General features: G+C 40.2%; 1 protein-coding gene across 1 annotated transcript in view; it reads left to right on the forward strand.

The window, feature by feature from the left end:
• HSPH1 (heat shock protein family H (Hsp110) member 1) overlaps positions 1-23,152 on the forward strand; it is a 322,955-nt gene that overhangs the window by 95,912 nt on the left and 203,891 nt on the right. The window contains exons 5-7 of the mRNA XM_044073239.1: positions 2,811-2,910; positions 3,630-3,763; positions 14,377-14,621. Coding sequence (XP_043929174.1) covers positions 2,811-2,910; positions 3,630-3,763; positions 14,377-14,621 — 479 coding nt within the window. The remainder of the gene's footprint in view (positions 1-2,810; positions 2,911-3,629; positions 3,764-14,376; positions 14,622-23,152) is intronic.

Consider the following 23,152-nt stretch of genomic DNA (forward strand, 5'->3'; position numbering starts at 1 on the left):
ATCCAAAGTTGTGGGTTGGGTCCAGAGTTTGGAGATTACCTGTGCCCTTGTTAAGATCCATAATGATTCTTTCCATAGCTCTACAGAAGAGTTTAGTCAAGCGTATGGCTCTAATTCCCAGAGTCAGTGGATATTCCACCTTTGTGCAGAGGAATTATTGTTGCTGTTTTCCATTCCACCAGAACATAGTCAGTTTGCAGGCTGTGGTTAAACATTGGTCCAAGTGGGTCTGCTAGGTCAGGTTTTAAGTTGTTTAAAAGGCAGCCTAGAATGTTGCTTGGCCCCATTGATGTGTTTTTTGGCCTTGGAGAGCGCAGAGATGACCAGCCCTCTTGAGATAATAGGCTGAGGAAGGATGGCAGGTATGCTGGGGGGGATGACCGGGGGGGGGGGGGTGAACTTGATTTTGGACATAGTTAAAGAATGCCTTGTGGTTATCCTTAGCTAGGGAGGCTATTTTTGCTTCATAATTAGTTTTGGAGGACTTGACAAGATCTCTAATTTGTTTTTTAAGCTAGAGAGGGATTTCTTCCTCTTTTGAAACAGCTCCTTCTTATTCTTTGGCATTAGCAGGAAGGCTTGTTTTATCGGCAAGACCTAGTTTTAATCTAGTCGGGTACAGTCCATTCTGTACAGCTGCTTAAGTGATTATACAGGACATTGGTATACTCCTCTGCATAGGAATTTGTGTTAGCTGTGTTTGAGGGGACTTTGAAACTTTTTATACCATCACTTAGTAGGAGGTAATTTAGTCTTGGAAAAATTTGTGTGTTTGAGCGTGATGGGGTATCTGGCCATACAGTTACATCAAACGAGACTGAGTTATAGTTCAGTCTTACCAGGGAGGACATTACATGGTGGGGGGTGCATTGCTCTTCCCATGTTAGCGAGTACTATGTCCAGGACATTTGAGCCTCTTGTGGATATGCTGACTAGCTGTTCCAGAATATTTGGACTGACAAAGTTCAAGAACCTCTGAGCCAGCATGTGTATGGTTGTGTACGTTTCCCAGTCGATAGTAGGACAATTAAAATCACCCATGAGTTAAGTTGTTGGACTGTATGACAAGCGACTCCAGTAAGTCCAGGTAAGCGGTATTCTTTTCCTGGTTCATGATGGGGGACCTTTAGCTAGCTATGATGTGGTAGGGAGTTTTCCCTATAATTAATTGGACGTGGAGTAGCTCAAGAGAGTCATACTGTTTGACCATTCTCAAGAAGTACTTATCCTTCATGAAGATGGATACACCTTTGGTTCTTTCACACTCAGTTTGTGGTCTGAACATATGGAAAGCATTGTAGCCCTGCATGGCCGGGGTGCTTACTGTGGCTTTGAACAATGTCTCGGTGACTGCAAAGATGTGCGCATCTTCCAGTGTAAGGAGTGCTTTTTGGGAGTGCAGTTTCTTGTTTAAACTCCCGGCATTAAGCAGCAGTAGCTTATCTAGAGAGGATTTTGGGAGGTTGGTTATTTTGACACTGCTTAAAAAAAGGTACAAAAGGAGTGCCTAAAGCCTTTTTCCGGTATATGAAGGCATAGAGGAGACAGGTGCAGACAATCTCTGCCAAAGCATTGTGGCCTGTTGACTACATCTTCCCAGGCTGACAGATATTGGATCCACTTGGACTGACACTAGAAGCTTAAGCCCATTGTTAAAGTCAGTCAATTTTTGTTTGTTGTAGCATTATCTTTGGAGAAGGTAGGATAGGCTTATACTTGCCTGTAAGACACAATCTGAGAGCAGTCATGTCTCTGTTCATATAGTCCAGAGGGATATGTCTCAAGTCATTCACCCCTACATGGACTATGATGGAGTAGTACTGGTACTTGTGGTTGAGTGACTTGACGGATCCTGACATCTGACAGGCAGCTAACCATAACCTACTCCTTATCCAGCCCGTTGAGGGGAACCTTGGTATGGAGTCTCCTATGACTGGTATATTAGGTTTTGTGTTACACATTATGAGCTTATTTATTGAGAGACTGGTGTGTGTGTCGTGGTTGTTTTTTGCATTGTTGTGTGTGCAAGTGATTTTCATTTGGGAGGTGTCTGACCTTTTGTTAAGGTACTATTGAGTACCTCAGCGTATGTAGGTTTGTGTCATGTCTTTAATTAGTGAAGGAAATGATGTGTGTGTGCTGACAACCTGTTTGGCGTTCGATTTGTCTGTATGTGAGAGTCTTGCCTCCAATTTCATACATCTCTCACATTAAAGCATTTATTTCAGGAGTAAGTGGTTGTCTGTATACACGAGACAATTGCTATATTGCCTCAGGATCCCCATGCCCATCGAGCAGGGCAAAGAGATTATGGGAAACTGCCAGTCCATGATAGCAGGTTCTTACTGTATTTTTTATTAGGGAAAGGAATGTGGTCATTTGACAGGACTGTGCTGGTAGCTTCAAGACAGCAAGAGAGACCTATACTTAATGTAGGCTAAGGTTGATCAGTAAGACAACGCTGCTCATTGTGCAACTGTATTGCTCCTACAGCAGCAGAAAGGCTTGGAAGGATTTCATTGACAGCTGCTTAGGAAAAACTTAACTTCAAATTTCTTAAATGGAGCGTTGTTGTAATATGGAGCTCTGTGAAGAGATTTGAGTTTAGTGTGGTGAAAATTCTTGGTTTGCAATCATTTTTAACTGCTGATGACTGTTTGGATCTCTCCCTTGAATGGGTACAGCTAGCAGGGTTATCAAATTTACATGAGACCTGTATTACTTGTAGTAGAAATTGCCATGTAATGGTATTCATTTATCTTTTATGTGGCAGCTGTTTTGACTTCAGAACTGTCTTGTCTGAATTTCAGGTCCCTACTTTTTTTACTGATGCCGAAAGGAGATCAGTCCTAAATGCTGTCCAGATTGTGGGATTGAACTGCCTAAGGCTAATGAATGACTCCACTGCAGGTAAGAGCACAATGCAAGCTTCATCTTGCTATGGAGACACGTTTTGTGACATTAGGTAAAGCTTTCCTGCAATAAACATTTCTTCCTTGTTTACAATGCCGTTGTAATATTTAAGTAGCTTTAATTTGTTTTGTCATCAGTATTGATTCATTTTTTTTTTTTTTTCAAATGTGTGAGATTTTTAGTTTAGATTTGTGTATTCTGCAGTTCATGGCATCCCTACAGAAATGATTTAACCAAGGTTTTGCTTGCAGAAGACAGTTTCTGCCAAAAGCCTGCCATTGACTCTGTATGGGGCAGCCATGACGTCTTCTCACCTCTGCTGTAAATATTTAAAAAAGTGACTTCATCCCAGAGAATAGCATCTGCTTCATGGGAGGGGTACTCCCTCTTCAGATATTCACGTTGTCCTAGAAATGAGAAAGGCAAAGGAAGATAGAGAAGCCCAAAAAATTACTAGCTAAGGAAACTGCAGACAGAGGAAATAAGGTCTTAAGAACCCTGTCAATTCTGTGGAGCTTTAATAATGCTGGATCAGGAGAGGTGCGGGTTTGTTTGCAGTTGATTCTACAGCTTGTATGGGGACATGAATTCCCCATTAGAATAGCGGTAGAGAGAAACTACTTTTGTTCATGTAAGGCTTTGACGTGATGGTTAATGGTGTTGTATATACTTGTCAATTGAATGCATGTACTCTTATATTTTTTTTCCTTTTGTAGTTGCTTTGAACTATGGAATCTACAAGCAAGATCTTCCAGCTGCTGAAGAGAAACCAAAAATCGTGGTGTTTGTTGATATGGGTCATTCATCATTTCAAGTGTGTGTCTGTGCATTTAATAAAGGTAAACTTAAGGTAAGAGCACATTTGAATTCTTAGATGTGTATGGCAATCAAGAAACATTAGTTTTATTTGTAGGTTATCTTGTGTTATACCTGATAAAACCAGAAAAGCACATTTCAAGTGTTGTGGAACATTCTGAGACGTTTCAAGTCTTTTCAGGATGAAAGATTAATGAAAGTAAAATAAAGGCAATAGCTGTAAACTGTGTACCCACACACCAGTTGGTTCAGTGATACCCATATTTATGGGATCATGATAAAATTAAGGGTCTAGGACTACTCACTGAAAGCACATTTGACTGTAACCCATTTAACTGTTCACAATTCACTGAAACTTTTATATATGGACTTTTCCCCACTGTAGTGTGACCCTGGAGTTAGAATATATATAGTAAGGGGAGGGGTTGTGGTGGGCATAGCCCCCCACCTATTTTAAATATTTTGAACTATCCACATGGGTACTTGCAATCATTAAATTCCTCTTTTCTAAACTTAATATATATCCAAACTATGTGGGGGGGCTACACCCCCCACATCCCCCTTACTATATATTCTAACTCCAGGGTCACACTACAGTGGGGAAAGAAAGATATAATTCAAAGTGGAAAGGGATGATGATTAAACGAGATGGAAGTTCAAGAAACAAGGAGAGACTGGAATTTTGGATCTATATCATTAAAGAGAATATTAGTAGCTGTACAAAATATTATAAAGTAGTAGAAAAAAGTGTTTTAGTATTTCCAATGTGGACAGGCTGAAGTCACTGTCACTCTACTCTGTATCTTACAGATTGATTAGAGGTGATCTGTCTCACCTGCAAGATAATCTTGGACCCTGCCCTACTAAAGATGCTGCATATCCGTAAGTCTAACTCCTCACACATTACTTGCTCGAAAGGTCTAAATCTAATGTGCGACATTAACAAAACCTGCTGGAGAGACAGATTTGTCTCCCAGAGGCTGACATGTCTCTGTAATAGACTTTCCATACACTTCAGAGTATGTCGCTGACCCTCTTCAAGCACAATCTTGATGAGTGGATGGGAAACCACAATGTCCCAGGGCTTCCACCTGTGTCTCTCATTGACAGGCGTGGCAGGTGCTGATTTCTTTTTTGGAAGGCTAAACTCTTGGCTAGGCTTGTAAGGGCCCCAGGGCCATTAGCCTAGAATCCTGCTATGATCTATAAGAACTACTCCCAACAGTGGGATGGAGAAATGAGATCCTGCTAAGAATGACTGTAAATAGGGGTAAGATGAATAGGCATGAGGGGGCTGGAATTTACAGCTGAAAACTGGCAAAAGAACTGAGGTATTGGGAGCAAATTAGAAAGGGAAACAGAATGGGAAGATGCCAAATATTCGCTTGGACTGCAGGCTAGAAGTTGCCTTGCATATCAAGGATTGATATCAGATTGATATCATAATGTAGGCAAAGATAAAGAAATAGGGGGATCCTAAGCGAAAGTCCATAAGTGGTAGAATTCCTGGTAGAATTAAGAACGGAAGCTGCTGTTAAAAAAAAGGTCATATAAAATATTGCATGATAACTACAGGAATCGGTAAGAGGAGATTAGAAAGGATCGGGAAGAAGGATCAGATAATTAGTTCACACAGAAACAATGGGGGATATATGTGTGGCTTCCAAGTATGCAACAGAGTCTAGAAGGTTTAGGATAAGTGTTTGCATAGGTATTTTTACACCCCAAGCAGACTCCAAAGAATTATTTTTCCTCAGGTCAACAGCAAATGTTGGGAAGTTTGATTGGGAAGAAAGAGGTAATTGAGAACATAGTTTTGGGAGGGTAATGAGTTGGCAGAACTATTGTATTAAGAAATACTGGGTGAACAAAGTGGTGTAACTAAGAAAATAATTGATTTTTTTTTTTTGGTTGGTTGCCATAAAGAATGAGAGTTTCCTAGACATACATAGTAAGGCTTTCCCGGGTTAATTCTCTGGCTGCCAAAAGTTACTAGAAAATGGAAATCAAAATCAAAACTAACTGTGCTAGAAGTAGTGAATATAGTAACAGATAAAACATTTGGAAATTGGATCTTTAGAAAAGGGTAGTAGCAAATTATAGAAAAAAATGGGAATTATGGGAACAATATATGCAAAATGATTTTTTGGAGGAGGGATGAGGTTTAAGGGAAAGCAGGAATTGAATGAGCTGTGTAATGTTCAATTGGCAATGACTGGATAGATTATAACTGATGCATAGTGTTTTCATTTGAAAATATGTCAGTATTGTTTGTTTTCATTTATATCAATGTATTGTTAATCTAATAAACATGTTTCTTGTGAAAAATAAAACACTAGGGTTACTGAAGGAAAGGATAGCATCTATTCTTTATTCTCAACAGCTGCTAATTCTGCAAATGGACTAATATTACCTGTCAACTTTTCATTGCTCTCAGGTTCCAGGAAAAACATGTTCCAACAAGGTCACTGACAGTTAAGAGGCTCACATAGTAGCAAATGTAGTGTCAGGAAACATGTTTAATTGCATTTCTTTGTGAGGGTCTCTAACATTTAATCTACAAATTTGCATCTTGGCAGTTAAGTTGTGCTTACATTGGGAAGTGTCTGGTACATATGTAAGCATGTATGGTCCCCTTCCTCTCTCATATCAATGATTTAGTTTACGACAGGCTGTGAAGATCACTTTAAAGCATGCCAACTCTAGCCCATAATGAGAACTTATGGGAATGAAGCCCTGATTTAAAAATGATCTACACAGCCTATCATAAACTAAATTGGTGATCTGGAGAGCGGAGACGGTACATAGTTTTTATTTGTACAAAAACTAATAATTGATGCTACTCAGGGTAAGGTGCTGACCCAGGTACCACAAAGGTACTGTATAAGCCACCTTGGCATGTGACAAGTTCAGGTGTCATGGTGGAGAAAACAGATGGTCACTCAGCTAGACTTCAGAGAAAAATCCATATGTTAAGTTACATGCTTACCATTTAATGCATGTCCTCCTCCTCCTCCTCAAAGTTAGTGCAGTTACATTTTGGTGGACACAGTCCCTAAAGGCTTCAGTGTACCTTTGATTCCAGGTTTAGAACCTTGAGTACAGCACAGAAATGTGAATCGTTTTAAACAATCTACTTAAAGCAGTACAGTAGCTTAAAGTATTGGTTTATTAAGCAGAAAAGAAGTTGGGCAGAAACTCTTCAAAGTTTCATAAACCAGGAAAATTGTATAAACATAATATAGGGAAACAATTGTCAAACCTTTCAGAAAAACTTGTTGGGAAAGAGGCTGTATGTAGAAAAACAGAAAAAGGAAAAATTCTTAGAGGTCATTAGAAAAATAACCAACTTCATCCTGCAACACAGGGATAACTACTATGGTCATGAAGTCACGGTAAAGGAACTCTTTCTGGCTGCCATTGACGAAGGTGCACTAACTTCACTCCTATTTGCCAGATAACTAAACTGTAAGTACAAGGATGTAAACAGGCAAAGTGCATTTTAATCTGATAGCCTAAGAGATCTGTTACTCCTATACTAACCAGGTCTCACCCTCCAGCCCCCACTTTGCAGAAGCTACTTCTGCCAAAGTTTGACTGTAAACTATTTGCTAAATAAAAGGTTATACAAAAATAGTCTGCAGTATCATTTGATTGTACAGCCAGGCTAGCAAGTGTACTTTAAGTCTAATATAAGAATTTTCACAAGTATTTGTGAATGTATGTGAGGGAGAGAGGAAAAGGAAAATATCACCTCCAGCCAGGTTTTATGAGGAAGAGGGAAAACTTCCGTTAGAGTGATTACATTTCTGAATAAGGTTGAAATCATGAGGGCATTACCTCCCATTTATATGCACATTCTCCAGAAGATGCACATTTGGGAGAGCTATCATCAGCTACGTAGGATTAGGGGTATACATGTGTGGTCTCCCTCTCCACAGAGAAACTATCTGGCGGTGATGCTTTGACAGCAAAGTGGATTATCTTCATTATTTGGCAGACTCTGTATCTGGATGATAGTAGTGCTTTGAAGCAAGTGTATAAGGTCTTTGTGGTGGATATGGTATGCTTACTTTAGGAAAGGTTAAGAGAAGGGATTATTTCTACACACACACAAAAAAAAATTAAATACTTGGACGCTTCGGTGGCATAAAGGGATAAAACCTTGACTGTGACCCAGACAACCAAAGTTTGATTAGCAGCTTGTACAACTGATGGAAACAGCAGGGAGGGATAGACATTGCCATTCTGGAGTGGTTGAGTTGACCTGTGGGTGTCTATCTCTAGTGGAGGCTGGGGAAGGCATATAGGTAGGCATACCTAAAGAGGGAACAGAGTGGAGACAAGGCTGAGTTGCTGAGGAGACAGGGGAGGTAGAAGAAAGGCCTCTGTTACATGTCCCTCAGCATACCATTAGGTCAGCAAGAAAGGGGAGAAAATGGGGTAAGTCATAAGTAACAAGCCCCCTCCCCCTGACAGAATCACAGACATGCAGAGCCACTGATGCCTAGCTGTACAACTGTTCCCAGTAATAACAGATTGAAAGTCTGCGAGGAGGGGGCAAGGAGTCAGCTGGTATGGCATTGCCAGATCGGTAACTTGAAGGATGGAGGAGGACCAAAAAAAAATTGAAAATGTCAGATGACAATATCAAGGGTGAAACCACCTGCAAACAGGTAAGACGGAAGCATTCCATGTTCATATTAGATTATTGTTATGGTATCCTAAGCTGTATGGGGGTCTATCTTGCCAGGACTGAACCATCCAGCTAGCTTGCAAAGCTTTAGGGCCCTTTCCATGTGTCTTAGCCACTGCACTTCATTGCATGAGACCAGCAGGTAAAATAAGTAGCAAGGGTATCAAAACTTCAGATCTTTCCTGCTTTGAAGCAGGGAGGGTCCTGCAAGATGGGAACAGTAGTAATACAAATCCCACACCCTAGCTTAAAGATAGTGATGGAGAGAGGGTACAGCTGCTGCAACACTAATCTATTTGATCATCTATGATAATCCAAAAAGCTGACATTGCTAGTTGGTCCTCTTTACACTCAGCCATACAACAAATCCCCTGACTTCCCTATCATTTGATAGACTGCCTAAGGTAATACAAATGTCAGGAAAATAAAGTAAATGGACATTACATTTTTTGGCACAGAGTTCAGTTTTGGGCCAAATGCAAGAATGCATCCAAATAACTTGGATGGGAATACAAGGGACAACGTGGAAAGGTTATAATATTGGGGTTTAACTTGACTCGTATAAGCATGAGGTGCATATACTTGTCTGCCTCTGATACAGTTGATGCTTTTTCAGGGTATCCCATCTCTGGGGTGGTTGTTAAGGAGGCATCCATTGCTAGAGTGAGATCCCAAAGATGTGAAAGCTCAGTCACTGGGTGCTCAATCTTTACAGACATTTATCTTTTGAAGACCTAGCAGTTGATATTTCAAAAGATTTGGAAACACAAGACTAGGTCTCTGGTCCAGCACATTTCTCACTGTTTGCTTACGCCCTCTTTGTTTTTGTTCATTGTATGTTGATATGATTCATTATACTATATTTATATGTCACTTTGTGTCTTGTGGTATGTTCGTCCCAGAACCTCTGCTAAAAGGAAGTTTTCCACCCATTCATCAGACTGTCTAATCTTAACATGTTTGCCTTGGCCAAAAAGTTTTTGCTGCCTGTACTGATGTTCACTGCTTATTGCCCTAGCAGGATAATTTCTTCCATCACAGTCTGACATTCCATTGATTTTGCAGCTTTGATTTACAGATATACTATCAGTTTTCTGATTCACTGACAGGATGCAGCTCAGTTGATGACCTCATGGTAAGGAGGAAACCAGCCATCCCATGTTCTTCTAGGAAACAAGATGGAAGGGCAGTGCTGCAGAGTCACTAGGCTTGGTGTACAGAGTCTACTGCTCAGAGAGATGTTAGACTAGAAATAGTGTGAGAATTGTAGTGACTGAGTCTTCTGAAAGCAGTGAAAGATGTCATCAAAATTAACGACAGACTCCTGGCGATTAGACATCGGTGTAAAGATAAGGAGGTATTCATAATCTCATCTTCTGCCCCACAGAAGGGTTGTGATCGTGAAGAAGAGAGTGCATTCAGGCAGCAGTTGCAGGACCTTGATAAACTGGAGTAGAATTAATGGATGTTGGGGGACTTGAATACTCCTGTTGAAGCAGACAGATCATGATATGAGGACAGCTAGAGTCCATGTGGTCGAGATGGCTGAAATAAAGAAAGAGAAGCCATTCCAGATTCCTGTCTGGCAAATGGCTTGATAGTGGCCAACACATAGTTCAACAGAACAGATATAGTCACATAGTAAGAAATGTCAACTTACAACTCTGGTAGACTAGGCTGAAGACCTGAAAGTTGATTAAAAAACACAGGTTCGCAGTTGGGGAACTAAGTTACATAAAGAAAGTTGATGGAATACAGAAGTCCAGATATACTGGTTGGTTAACAGACCAGTTGCATTGAGAAAGAACAAAGCATCAGAGAAACTGTACCAGTTTCTGGAAAGGGACTCTGCAGATGGCATTAAAGTGTAGTGGGTTGCAGGGGAAAGAGGGATAAAGAAGATGGCCCACAGAAACCAGTGATAAGGAGTGTTGGTATCTGTCTGCCCACCAACCTGAAAGGCAGATGGAAGGAGTATTCTAGAGCTTCTGACTGGGGGAAAACACAGACAATTGTATTGCTGTATACGCTGTCTGATGAGAGGAGGAGAAAGAACCCACTTTTTAGAAGAAATAAGAACAGGGAGAGCAGGAGGCTTAGATGAGACTACAGCAGATAACAATCAAGATGTTGGATGAGTTGGGGGAAAAATGGCTCCTGATGGTACTCCTAGCAGTGTAGAGACAAAAGCATGTCCCATATCACTGGAGAGTAAGACTTCTGGTGCCACTGTATAAGAATAAAGAGGATGTTCACAACTGTGGGCAAGACATAGGTATCCAGTTTCTCTACATGAAAGTGCTGCAGATGGTGATTGGTAAATAAATGCCCAGAGCAGAAGAAAGTGAGATAAGAAGAGATGAGCATTTCGGATTCTGATTGGATGTAGCATAACTGACCTGATATTTGCAGTGAGACAGATGGTGTAGAAGCTGGAGATGAGGAAAGACTCCAAGTGGCCATGCCTTGAGTTGGAGAAAAGTGCATGGCAAAGTCCCAAGAGAACAGATTTGGGCAGACCTGTGACAGATCAGAGTCCTGGAAGTATTGGAAGAATTAGTGCAGGGTATTTGCAATGGGGCAAGTACAGACCGTGTTCAGACTCGCAAAAGTGTTCCTGCCGGTAGTGGTCATTTATCAGGGTTCAGCTCTAAGGCCACTGCTATTAATACTGATGATGGACTTTGTGAGCAAATAGGCTGAAGGGAAGAGATCAGCAAAGCTGCTGTTAGCAGACTGTGTGGCACTACATGCAGACTGTGATCATGGGGAGTGAAATGCAAAACTGGAGGCACATAGGATGAAATTGAGCACAGTTGTCATGGCAGTGAAGATGGCACTGAGACAGAAGGGAAAATAGTGGAACAGGTTAACACCTTCAGGTATCTTGAAGGGGTGGCTGAGGAGAAGAGAAGTCTGAGGAGGCCAAAGCTAGAATCAGAGGTGATGAAGCAAACTTGTACAGTGTGTCATGTGTAGTTTATTACAGAAAAATACTAAAGAAATTGAAAAGTAAAGTGCATGCAACAGTGGTGCAATCAGTGCTTCTGTTGTGGCACAAAAACTTGGGAAGGGAAGGCAGAACAGCTGAGGATGGAGGTAAGTGGCTGAGACAGCTGATAGGAGGCAAACTGTGGAATATTTATTTATTAAGTTGACATTTGATTACCAGGAAAGTCCAACTGGGTAGAAGCCCATTTTTGACAAGAGTCTTGGAGAAGAGCTCCAAATTATTGAAAAACATTTTAAGAACAATTATTTTACAATAGAGTAGGAATAGGTTAAGAAATTATGTCGGAGCAGATGCAAAAGTAACCCCAATCGCAGAGAAGGTTGAAAATAACTTTTGGTGGTTTGGACACAAGCAAGAAAGAAGATGACTATTTGGTGAAGAAGACTTGAGAGAACCCGGAAGAAGGCAGGAGGAATAAGGACAGGCTGGATAACAGTATATGTGAGAAGACCTGTCCTAGTCGAGCATGAGTGTTGAAGGTTGGACAGTGGCTTTGAATCAGTAGAGGTGGTGGCAATCAATGTGACATTTCCACTCCATAGGAAAAAAATGATTGATCAGTTTTCTGGATGTGTTCTAAACTTAAAATTTTGTAATAGTTTACTGGTCTTCTGTTCAGGTTTAACAACCTCAAGTCCACTTGTGTGTCACTTTTGCTTGTTTACCTTGCCCATTTTCCTTCCTGTAGTTACATCTGTTATATAGGCAGCCTTAGAAAAGGGAAACTGTAAAATGCTTCTAAATTTTTTTCTCCCTTGTATTTTAACTTCAACTGAGAAGCTGTCTTGGCCTATGTTGATCTGCAGCTTCTCTGAATCAAAAGGTTTATTTCCTGGTAATTTGTTTATAGTTTTGAGGTCAGCAATAAGGATTTCTGAGTTGTACGTATTAGAGTTCCGTTTAAGTTTCCAGTAAGATAGTATGACTTTAAAAATAGATTTGCTGGACATTGAACCAAGTCCACCAGCTTCCAGTTTTCCTTAAACAAGAGAATAGGGCTAAAAGCTTTACAGTCTGCATATCATAAATGTTTTATATGTAAATGAGGCATTATAGTCAGAGGACTAATAGCAATTGCTTTAATCAGGTTTTTCATTAAAGAGAAAACATGGCAGATCTGTTCATAAGCAAATACTATGCAATGGTTAGGAAATTGCATTGATTTTTATGACATATTTAAAAGAAGCTGGCCTGCTACTGTGGCATAGTGGGATAAAATCCTGCATATGACCAGATAACCTGAGTGAATAGCAGCTCTGGTGTCCCATGAATGTGCAGATAATCTGTCCGTATAACTTTCCTGTTATAGGGTATGCTGAGGACACCACCTAGACTTCTTTCCATATGTTTGCAAAGTATTACAAGCTGAATTGTCAACCCATAGTTAGGTGAGGTGTCACCTCATCTGTATTGTGTGTCTTGATGCAGTAATGCCATTCTCCCTGTATAGGAGTTTTATTGCAGTACTTGATATCCATAGCTATAGTATATGGAATGCAGTGGCCATCGGTTAGGATGAACAGAATTGTACAAATTGTCTGCACTGTCACAGTACATCACACATTAAGGGATCTTAGCTGATCCTTGGCTGTAAATGTTCATGACCAGTAAGTACTTTCTTTTGTACAGTCACATTTTCATGGATCCTTTGCACACTTGCCCTTCATGAATACCATGGCTTCAGACTTTAGCAGTGTAAGCCTAACCACCCCAATGTGTCCAGTTCTTTTTTTTTTTTCTGTAGTTGTAATCTTTATCCTTACTATCTGTAAATTTGGCAGTTCACTGCCTCAGCTGCACAAGTGTTTGTGTCCCAGATTGCCAGCCAAGGCCTACTGAGGCATTGCCTTTGTCTCAGAAGAACACAGTGCTCAGGGAGACCCTTTTTAAATGCAGGGAACAGGAAGTAGAATTGGATGTCTCCATTCTGTCCCTGCAGAGGCTTTCTGCCCACCTATGAAGAAAACAGGGCCAAGACATCAATTTCCAGGGGTGGAGCATATGTTGTTGACAGCTCCAAAAGGGTTCCATGGTGTCGCTTAGAACAGGGATATGGAATCCATTTTTTTTAAATCTGAGGTCTGTCTCTGGGCCCCTTTCAGACATCCCACCCCTGCCAAAGGACATCGACCAGCTAGAGTATTTTGCTTCTCTGGTAGATTGGCAAACATATTTTTGCTTTAATGCTTTATTTGCAGAAAAGTTCTCACTAGTGACATCGGAGCTAATTTGTATGATTAGGGGACATGTACTGCAAGTGTGCATGCATCCCTGAAGGTAGTACTTCACAGAAGGAAGTGATAAACTCTGATTTGCAAATGATATATGTAGAGTGAGCATAATATTCCATTATCCTTTAATCTGTGTGCTTCCTTTTTTTCTTTTTCTGTTCAGTAATGAGTTACACAAAATGCCTCTGTACTTGTCCTTCAACATCAGTAACATGGATACAGGCGTGTTATTTTATTACAACAAGTGCTCATATAAAGCATTTTTGTAGTTTGCTATATTTTTAATTGAATATTGCAGAGATCGAATACAGGCACATTTTATTTTTTTCCAGCATATTTGCATGTTTTGCATGTTAAAGATTAAAGCGTGTCATTATTGATTATTATTAGTTTAGAAGAGCTGTTTTATGCAACACAGCAAAAGTGAATTGGTGCATGCCTCTGTTTAAATACTAGCATACTAAATTTCATGGAACACATGCTCCAAGAAAGGGTGATTCTTTTGGAAATGGTGCCAGAACTGGGCTTTACTGGCGTCACTCTTACCCTGTAGTGTGGAATATAGTTGGTAGGCTTTTGTAAGATTGGAGGGACTGTTCTAGAGAGTACTTCTCTTAGTAGTGTTTTTGGTGGTCTCCATTAAATACTCTTAAAATTTGTTATTGTGAAAATAATGGCGTTCCCGTGTTCTTTTATTTCAAATATAGGTGCTTGCTACAGCATTTGATCCCTATCTGGGAGGAAGAGAGTTTGATGAAAAACTAGTAGAGCATTTTTGCAAAGAATTTAGCACCAAATACAAGCTTGATGTGAAATCGCAGATTCGACCCCTGCTGCGTTTACATCAGGAATGTGAAAAACTGAAGAAACTAATGAGTACTAATTCCATGGACATCCCAATGAACATTGAATGTTTCATGAATGATAAAGATGTATCTGGAAAGATAAACAGGTGAGAAACTGTGTGTTATAATTGTCAAGCTTTGTAATTTATTATGTGGTGTCTTTAGGACAGAGGGGTGCCACAGGTGTTTTGATATCACATTTGACATGGGGATGATAAAATGCTCATTTATGTGAGAGTGGTGGAAGGTAGCAAGTGTCCAATAAAGCAGAAGATGAAATAAAGTTTTGGTTATTAGAAGCATCTTTGATACAAGTTCAGTATAGTTAAGGAGATAACACTTAAGATAATAATAATATAATAATTGACCAGTTCTTTATTGATTCAGAATTTTGCTCTGTCCTGAACTGTGAGTCACTTAACAGTTGAAAAATGTTACCTTGTATGTTAACAAGCTAATAATTCTGCTTCATGGACCCTTTTCAGCCATGACCTGGGTTATAAGACAGGGGTAAATAAAAGTGGTTTAGTATCATATAGTTGACACGCAGAAGGTCAAGTTGACCAATGCCTGCAACCTTTCCCCGAAAATCTGAATCCCTAATACTGGCATAGCTGACACAATGAACGCCAAAACTCCTTAGCACTCTGGACCCAAGAACAAGTGCTAACATAGGTCAGGAAGGGGCCAAGTTCAGATAGTTAGTAATGTCTGTTTATTTGACATTCCAACTTTCATTTTGCTGGAATCACACAGCTCGACTTTATAGTCTGCATATTGAGCATGTGATAATAGTAAACCAATAAAAATATGTGTGTGTGTGATTTTTGTGTATATGCGGTTGGTAACAACTGCCCATTGAGTCCCAGCATAGGCTTCAGCTCCCTTGTGATCCTGCGTAGGATTTAGCATGTAAATGAAGGATGAATGAAAGTAGTGTTTTTTTTCTTGCTTCTCTTACACTTGGCTTGAGACCAGTGTACAGAGAAGTTCACACATTTGAGGCTTAAAACTTTCTTAATCCTTTAGTGGTATTATTGTAAGTGCTGGAGAACCAATCCAGCTACCTGCAGGAGAGTGAGAAACTTCAGGCTTACCTCAGCTGGCTAAGTATAGAAGCTTTGGTGGTCACTCAGCACAGAGACCAGCATGATAGCCCTCCTGGGAAATCCAGGCTGGTGCCTGAGAAGGGTCACAGTCTGCTTCCACAGGTCTGCTGTCAAAGATGCCTTGCATATGTCATAATCTGGGAGGTTCCCTTGTCTGTTAGCTTCACACTTTTTGGTGGTGATAAGAGGTATGCAAAATATGCATCCCGCACAGCCACTTTAAGGGTGGTTGTTACAGAGTTTCTGCACCCCCTGTCCCACTCCATAGCAGACCCATGCCCAGACTGCTTATGTGTCGCAGCCCCTGAAGTTCTTCAGTGTTTATTTAGTGTTTGCACTTTGGACCTGGGGTCTGGAACTGTCTATGAAATGGTGGAAGGAGGCTGGTCCTCTTCATTTACAGCAGCTTGGATAGCCATACACTAAGGTGGTTTTGGAAAGCCATGTTTTAGTGTTGCTTACCCATCTCAGAAAGCGTTTGCTAAAGGATGAGTCCTCTACCTCCAGAGCTCTTGAAATGGCCATAGCTTCTCCACAGAATGGCTTTAGAGCCTGTCTCTTCAGAGAAAGAACGGGGTTCTGCTTTCTACTGTATCTGTGACTCTGAATTAGCTGAATCCAAAGATGGGGAAAGGACTCAGCTGTTAAGGGCAGCTGTATGGATATGATGGACATACTATTGAGATTCTGAGCACAAGGTTCTGTTTAAGTTTGCTTTTGGTGGGCAGCACTCAGTAAAAATGACCATTGTTCTCCCTGTCCTTAGTGTTTATAGAGATTGTAATGGTTATGGCAGAGACCTTGGAAGCAGGCCTTCATTATTTCCTATATGAGTAGTTCCTGCTGACCCCTTTAAGGAAGTCTTTGTAACATCCTTTGGTTTGAAGAGTACAGTGATTATGGGGCTTATTTTTTATTTGTTTTTTTTTTTGTCTAATCTGTATGAACAGGGATAAGTCTTTTCTGAATCCCAATGCAAAGGATTACTCTCATTAGGTGGTGTTGGACACACACTTGCCTGGCCTTCCTGCCTGTAAAAGAGGGCCTAGGAATGTCGAGTCTTTAGTTGCCTTGCTGGATTGTACTGCATATTTTCACCATCAGACTCTTGCGTCTGATGGGCTGCACACCTCAGAAGTGGTGCACTGGACCGTTAAGTGATGGTGGCTGCTGTGCTTTAATACTCTTAAAGACTTTTTGGTGTCATATTGGGTTAAGGGTCCTATATATTTGCCAGTTTCCGTTTTTTTTTTTTCCTTACTGCATCAAGCTTTATCACAGGTCCTAATAGACCCTCCCAACTAATGAGTTGTGGAGGTCATGTTAGTTTCTGTGTACTTCAGGGAAAGTGGCCCTGAAGGACAACAGGCTTCGCATTAACATGCTAGAGTTACAGGCAGTGTTTTCAAATCTAGCAGGGTAGTTGAGGCCATAGCTTCTGCTGCTCTGATTAGGCATCAAGGCTGTTGTACGATTTGTAAAGAAGTAGGATGATGCATATTTGTACTCCCAGCACAGGGAGGTGATGCACATCTGGTAGTGCACCACAGACTAGGGCTTCATTCTCACAACTTTTCACTTCAGGAGGAAGTGATTGTGCTGGCAGGCTCTCTTTGTGAGCATTTTTCATTTTTGATACTCTAGAAATCAACCTTTTAGCTCCTTTATGCTGTGAAAAGGGACGATGATGGATGCTTCTTTTCTCCTGTGTAGTAGAGGAGAATCCTATGCAGCAGCTTCCTTTTTTCGGATTCCGAGGTGTATTGTAAGATTCGGGGAAGAAGGGTCAAGGTTCATCCTAATTGCTCCTTGGCAGCAGGACACAATTTGCTTTGTGTCTTCCTTCACAGTGCATTACACTCCTTGTACAAACAGAAGAAATCCCTTTTCCCCTTATTTTGGGAATGAATGCTGACTTTTCTCATCACAACCTTGTTTCTTCTTAAGAGCCTTGATCCTGCTGAACCTGTCAGTCAGAGATGAGTGAAGCCACTAGGAAGTTTCCCTACTTTGGAAGAGAAGTATTCAATACATTGCCAGATTTGTACACATGCATAGCTTGGGTTTCACATATTCCACAGTTGGTGTAATCATTTTTGTTTTTTTAGTAACTCTTCACATCATAACTTTATAAAGGGGAGAGCTGTAGCTAAGTACTTGCTGATTAAGCAGTTCTTTAAAGAAGTTCAGCAGTTTTCCTTTCTTTAAAGAACCCCCAACTCGTCCTCTTCCTTAGCATTTCAACATAACCTCCTGTGATCATAATTAATTTGCTTGTCCCCCCATCATCACAATCACAACCACCATTCAGACATGCTAGATTAACACTCCATTCATTTTGTTTGCTTTGGCATAATGCAGGGGCGATGGATCTGTTTGTATAATGGACATGTCAGCTGCCATCTTAAGTTTTACCTGATGAGAAATTGCATAATTTTACAAAAACAATACTTATTATTCACCTTCCTTTCCAGCTAGAGGAGAGTAAGCAGTTGCCAAGTCCACTGTTTGCTATCAGACTGGAAACTGCCACTGTCAAAGTTCACTCCACTAAAGGTTTTTTTATCTTATTTACTTGTATTTGGTCACTGCGGTAGAGCAGTGATCCACAAAGCCTTTGTTTTTTTCCAGACTGTGCTTGGGAGCTCCGTTAAGCAACTTGGTCAGAGTTGCACTGTAAACGAATAAAGGTTTAGGGAATCAAACGCTGGATCACACCCTAGTGGTGTGGCAGCTTTCATTGCTTGATTGCTTGGAATATACTGCCATTAAAGACATTTGTGCCATGATCAGTAAGTTATTGAGTTGCAAAACTGATTTCAAGAGTTGGGCGTCCTTTGGCAGGTCTCTGCTTCAGGACTTTGCCTTTTGAACTTTGTCTGTATGCCTGCCTGTGGAATTCCAAGTTTATTCTCACATTTTGGGTTTCCTTGCAGGATGTATCCATTATTAAAGGCTTCTAAAGTCTGTTAAGTATTCAGTTGCCATATGAGCAGGCTTCTGGACTGGGTAGTTTTCACCATCCTGCTGTCTTTGGAGGAAGCCCCTTTTATCTTGTACAGTGGATGTATTCTGCTGAATGTCTGGCTGGTATCTAATCTGTGCTTTTGTATGTTTCTTGATTTATAGCTTGAGACCACTGTGGGGATAGAGCAAATGGACCACAGGGCTTTGTTTGAGTTAGCAATGCAGGTCAGAGTACCATTTTTGCTACCTTTTAAGACTAGTGTGGTCATTGAATTTATCTGTGGTAGTTTTGCATCTGCCATACTTGGACAGTTTTTACTTCCAGTCATAAGTGTTATGCTGATTAGATAACCCTTTTTCCTCCAGTTGCACCATGAATATATTGGGGCAGACTGGTAGTCTGTATGCTTATTTTTGAGACTAAATGTTTTCTGTAAGACTTAAACTAGTTTTCAGTTTGGCAGTCTCTAATATGGATATTTGGAAGTTGTGCTTTACAATCATAATTATCTGTGGATTGTAGTGCTTGTTAAGATGTAATATTTTGAGGTTCTTTTATGAGCGTAACATGTTTTTCTTCCTGTTTAGTGTTCTTTTGCAGTCTGGCCCCCTCATGAGACTTGTTCCGTCTTCTTTTTCAGTTGTGGATTTAGTACTGATATGACTCATGATCCGTATCATAGAAAATGTGTTTATGAAGTTATTTTTGCCTCACGTTTTTCCCTGAGTTATAGATGCCTTAGTGCGTCTGGCATTGAATGCATAAAGATGTTATGGTTGAGACAGTTTTTCTTGGGCATCAGCTCTGTTTCAAATTCCCTGCAGTTTGGGGCTTTAATCTGATATCTCTTGGTCTTAACTCATGCCATCTTCATGAGAACATTGATTTTTGGATGCATGTTGGACGTCTACTAAGGTTTCTTTCTTTTGTCATATTCAGGTAATTCTGTATGTTGGCGTTGACCCTGGTCTTGGTTTTGTCTGACTTTGGCACCAACAGTGTTCCTTTGTTCAACTATTCTTGGCACTGATCTTGTATCTGTCAGCTTTTTATATTAATGTCTGTATTCACTTCTTGGAGTAAACCATCCATATCGGCAAAGACCTTTTGACTGTCAGCACCAGCATTGATTTTATCCTGTTCAGGGTAATTTCACGTCAGTGCTGTTCTTAAAGCCAGCCTTTTTCTTTCAGTACCAAGTTAATTAACTTTAGTGTCAACGATATCAGCATTAATTTTGCTCTTTTTTTCTGTTTCTTATTTAAAATCCTGGCTGTTGGTCTTATACTATATCAGACCCTCCATCTTACTTTGCTGTCCTGACTGGTGGTGGAATTTACTCCATTACTTTGCACCTGTATGTGTACCACCCTTTTCTTTCTTAGAATAAAAAGGAATAATGGATGTTATGTCTGAAGAAAAAGAAATGACACCACCTCAGTCTTCTGTTTTCCTGGGGTATGACTGTCTTTTATTATAGTGTGAAGATATAAGGATTTCATCTGTGGGTGGAACTGAGGCATATGTAAAATTATGTAGCCTTTCGGCTAGATAGGTCACTCTGACAAAATGTGTTACACAAATCCCCCCCATTAAGACTCAAGTTGGGACTTGTTTGCAGTTATGATAGTCCTTCCACCTTTCTCAGGTAAAGGGGGAAGGGTCTCTGTCGAAGATGTTGACTTACTATTGTATTACATACATCAGCTTGGACACTTCGCTAGTTTTGACAGCAGGTAGACTATATTTATGATTGCAGAACCTCAGTACTCAAGTGTTCTCCAGATGGAGACTGAAGTTATTTCTTTGACTTGATAGCCTCTCGCCTCCCTTCCAGTTGCTAGGGGAGGTGATTGTGCCTTCTGGCTGTATCCCACCCGACTGCCACCATTTAAATGTGACATCCAGCCAATATCCCACTAGACTGCCAACAATAAGTGTGACATCCGTTACTATCCTGGGTCAGTAACTTAAGGAGCTTCAATCCATACTACTAACTCCAGTATGAGACGGTCATGTAAACAGAAGCAATGTTTCACAAGTTTCCCCCAAGATCACAACAGGAACATGCTCTAGTTTCCTGGGACTGGACTGTACTTTTGTCTGTCCCAAATGTATTTTCTTATTATACACTTCAGAGCAATGTGTCCCAGTTTAAGACCTCTGATACACTCGCACTCAGAGTAAATTTAAATCTCACACATCCAAACACTTCTGGGAAAGCCTGACACAGATTTCCATCTGTGTCCCCTCCCCAAAATAATACAGTAATGCTGCCATCAGTCAAGAGGTGTCTTCATGCCCTTTTAAAGGGGTGTCTAGTTCTGAAAATTAAATATCAAAATAAATGATAGCTATGACCATATGTAACCAGGCTATTGAGGTGACCTGATGAGTATCAAACAGGTAGAAGCACTTGGTAATCTCTAAAGAAAAACACTGCTCTTCAGACATAATGTAAAGTAATGAAAAACATTTAATAAGTAAAATGATTTACAAGAATGTAAATCAATAAGCTTTCAGTAAACCCCAGAACTCCTTTACCAGAAATGTAAAATTAAACTGTAGGAGCAGAATAGGAGTCCATTATTCTAGAAAAACTCTGTCTTAATAACTAAGATTTCATAATCTAAAAAATGCTGTTCCTGATCTCATCTAACACATAACAGCAAGGCCAAGGCAAACTTAGATTTTGGTGAGTTCTCTTTTGGGTATCAACTGACTGCAACTCTTCACAAACGGCTGCACTTGTCAAACTGCTCAGCACTTGACTAACTGCAGTCTCAACTGTCTTTATTTTTAAAAATAACTGTTTTAAATTCAGTCAGTCAGCTATTTAAATCACTTGGCAACCATGAACATTCTAATGACATCACTCACTGTTCAGCTGTTTCTCCACAGTACTTTAAAATGTCCCTCTCAAACATGCACAGTTAGAAATGCATCAAAACACTGACCGATTCTTTAAACATTCTGTATGCACAGGGAAATACTCAACATTTAAAAAACGTATTTACATTTTCACAAGTAGACATGCTGGCATACCATACAAGTTAATCCAGAATATATACACAAATCTCCTGCCAGACATGCTAACACAGATTACGGTGTTTTGATTTTCTTCACAGTGATTAAGAACGGTAGACATATATTCAATTTTTATGCTTACACTTGAATAGACAAAGTCAGAAGGGAGGTCATAGAGTTCAAGATTGTAATCCCCACTACCTAGATAAATGTAGACTAGTGGGTATCAGTGTATACCATCTGTACTTGGGTATTTATCTTAACTTACCCCAGTTTATCCAGGAGCTTCTACCAACTCTGTTAACTAGGACACCCCCACTTCACTTATTTTGGGAGGTGTTTGTTGAAGTTTTTATTTTATGCACTACATTTTGATAGACCACATTAAGAGAATGGTTTGAGTTCAGAATATGATCATAATCACCATGGTTAATACAGCATAGCTATGGTCAGTTTGGGGATTTCTCCTGTCTTATACCCACAGACAGCAATGTAACATTTGACTTTTTGTCCAAGAATGATTTAATCTTGTTAGATGATTAATTTCTATTCCTGTATCCCACCTTTCAGGATTTAACATCATTAGAGGTACATTTAGTTACTCTGTAAATTCCAGTGACCACCATTCTTGGACAGTTTTGCCTGTAGGTATAAGTTTTGTGTTGCCTAGATAACCTTTCTCCTCCTGTTGCATTGAGGATATATTGGGAGGAGGGCATATTGATGGTCTGTATGTCACCTGCTTACTTCTAGACTATGTTGTTTGACACTGTAGTACTGAAGCAGACCATGCCTCTTCTTTTACTTTGGTCTCCTTACAGTGACTAGTCCTTGTTTGTGTCATGATTTATAGGTTCATAGGTAAGTACAAGGCTAGCTGCCCTTGAGGCCATTTTAAGCCTAGCCAGTTTCCCTTCTAAAGCAGAGATGAAATTCTGTTTTAAACCTGACTCTAGCTTTACTGGATTGTCCTTTGTATTATTTGGTGTCTGCATTCTGTCATAGAACCACTTCCCATATAGGCTCCCAGGCTCGGCTTTTAAAAACAGGACCTCTGCACACCATGGTAAGGCCATGTGAATGGTGCATTTTTCTGTATATTTAATGCTGAGATTGAAGGAATCCTGTTTCTTAAGAGCACAATTGTATATGACATAGTTTAGGGATACAGCTGCATATTATACTGTAATCTGATTCAAGACTCCTCCTGTTACTTTTGTCTAAATTATTCATGCCTGTAGCACTGTTTTGTATAATTAATGCAACACCTATTGCTTTTTGTGATGTCCTGACATTTTGGTGGTGGTGAGGGGCTGTTCGGTAATGCATAGGTCCCTTCAGATTATCAATGGTATGATCCCAGTTATTCTTATTAGGGGTAATATATAATTATCAAGCATAGGATGGGTAAGGCCAGTCTGAAACCAAATGGAATAGGTTAATTTGAGTACACAAAAGGGAAATTGGCTAGGCTTAAGATAGTCCGTAACCGCAGCTGGCCTTACACTTACCCACATGTCTTTGACCTGCAAGG

This window comes from Protopterus annectens, chromosome 5.part1, assembly GCF_019279795.1.
Source record: "Protopterus annectens isolate FY-2018-M chromosome 5.part1, PAN1.0, whole genome shotgun sequence".
NCBI lineage: Eukaryota > Metazoa > Chordata > Ceratodontiformes > Protopteridae > Protopterus > Protopterus annectens.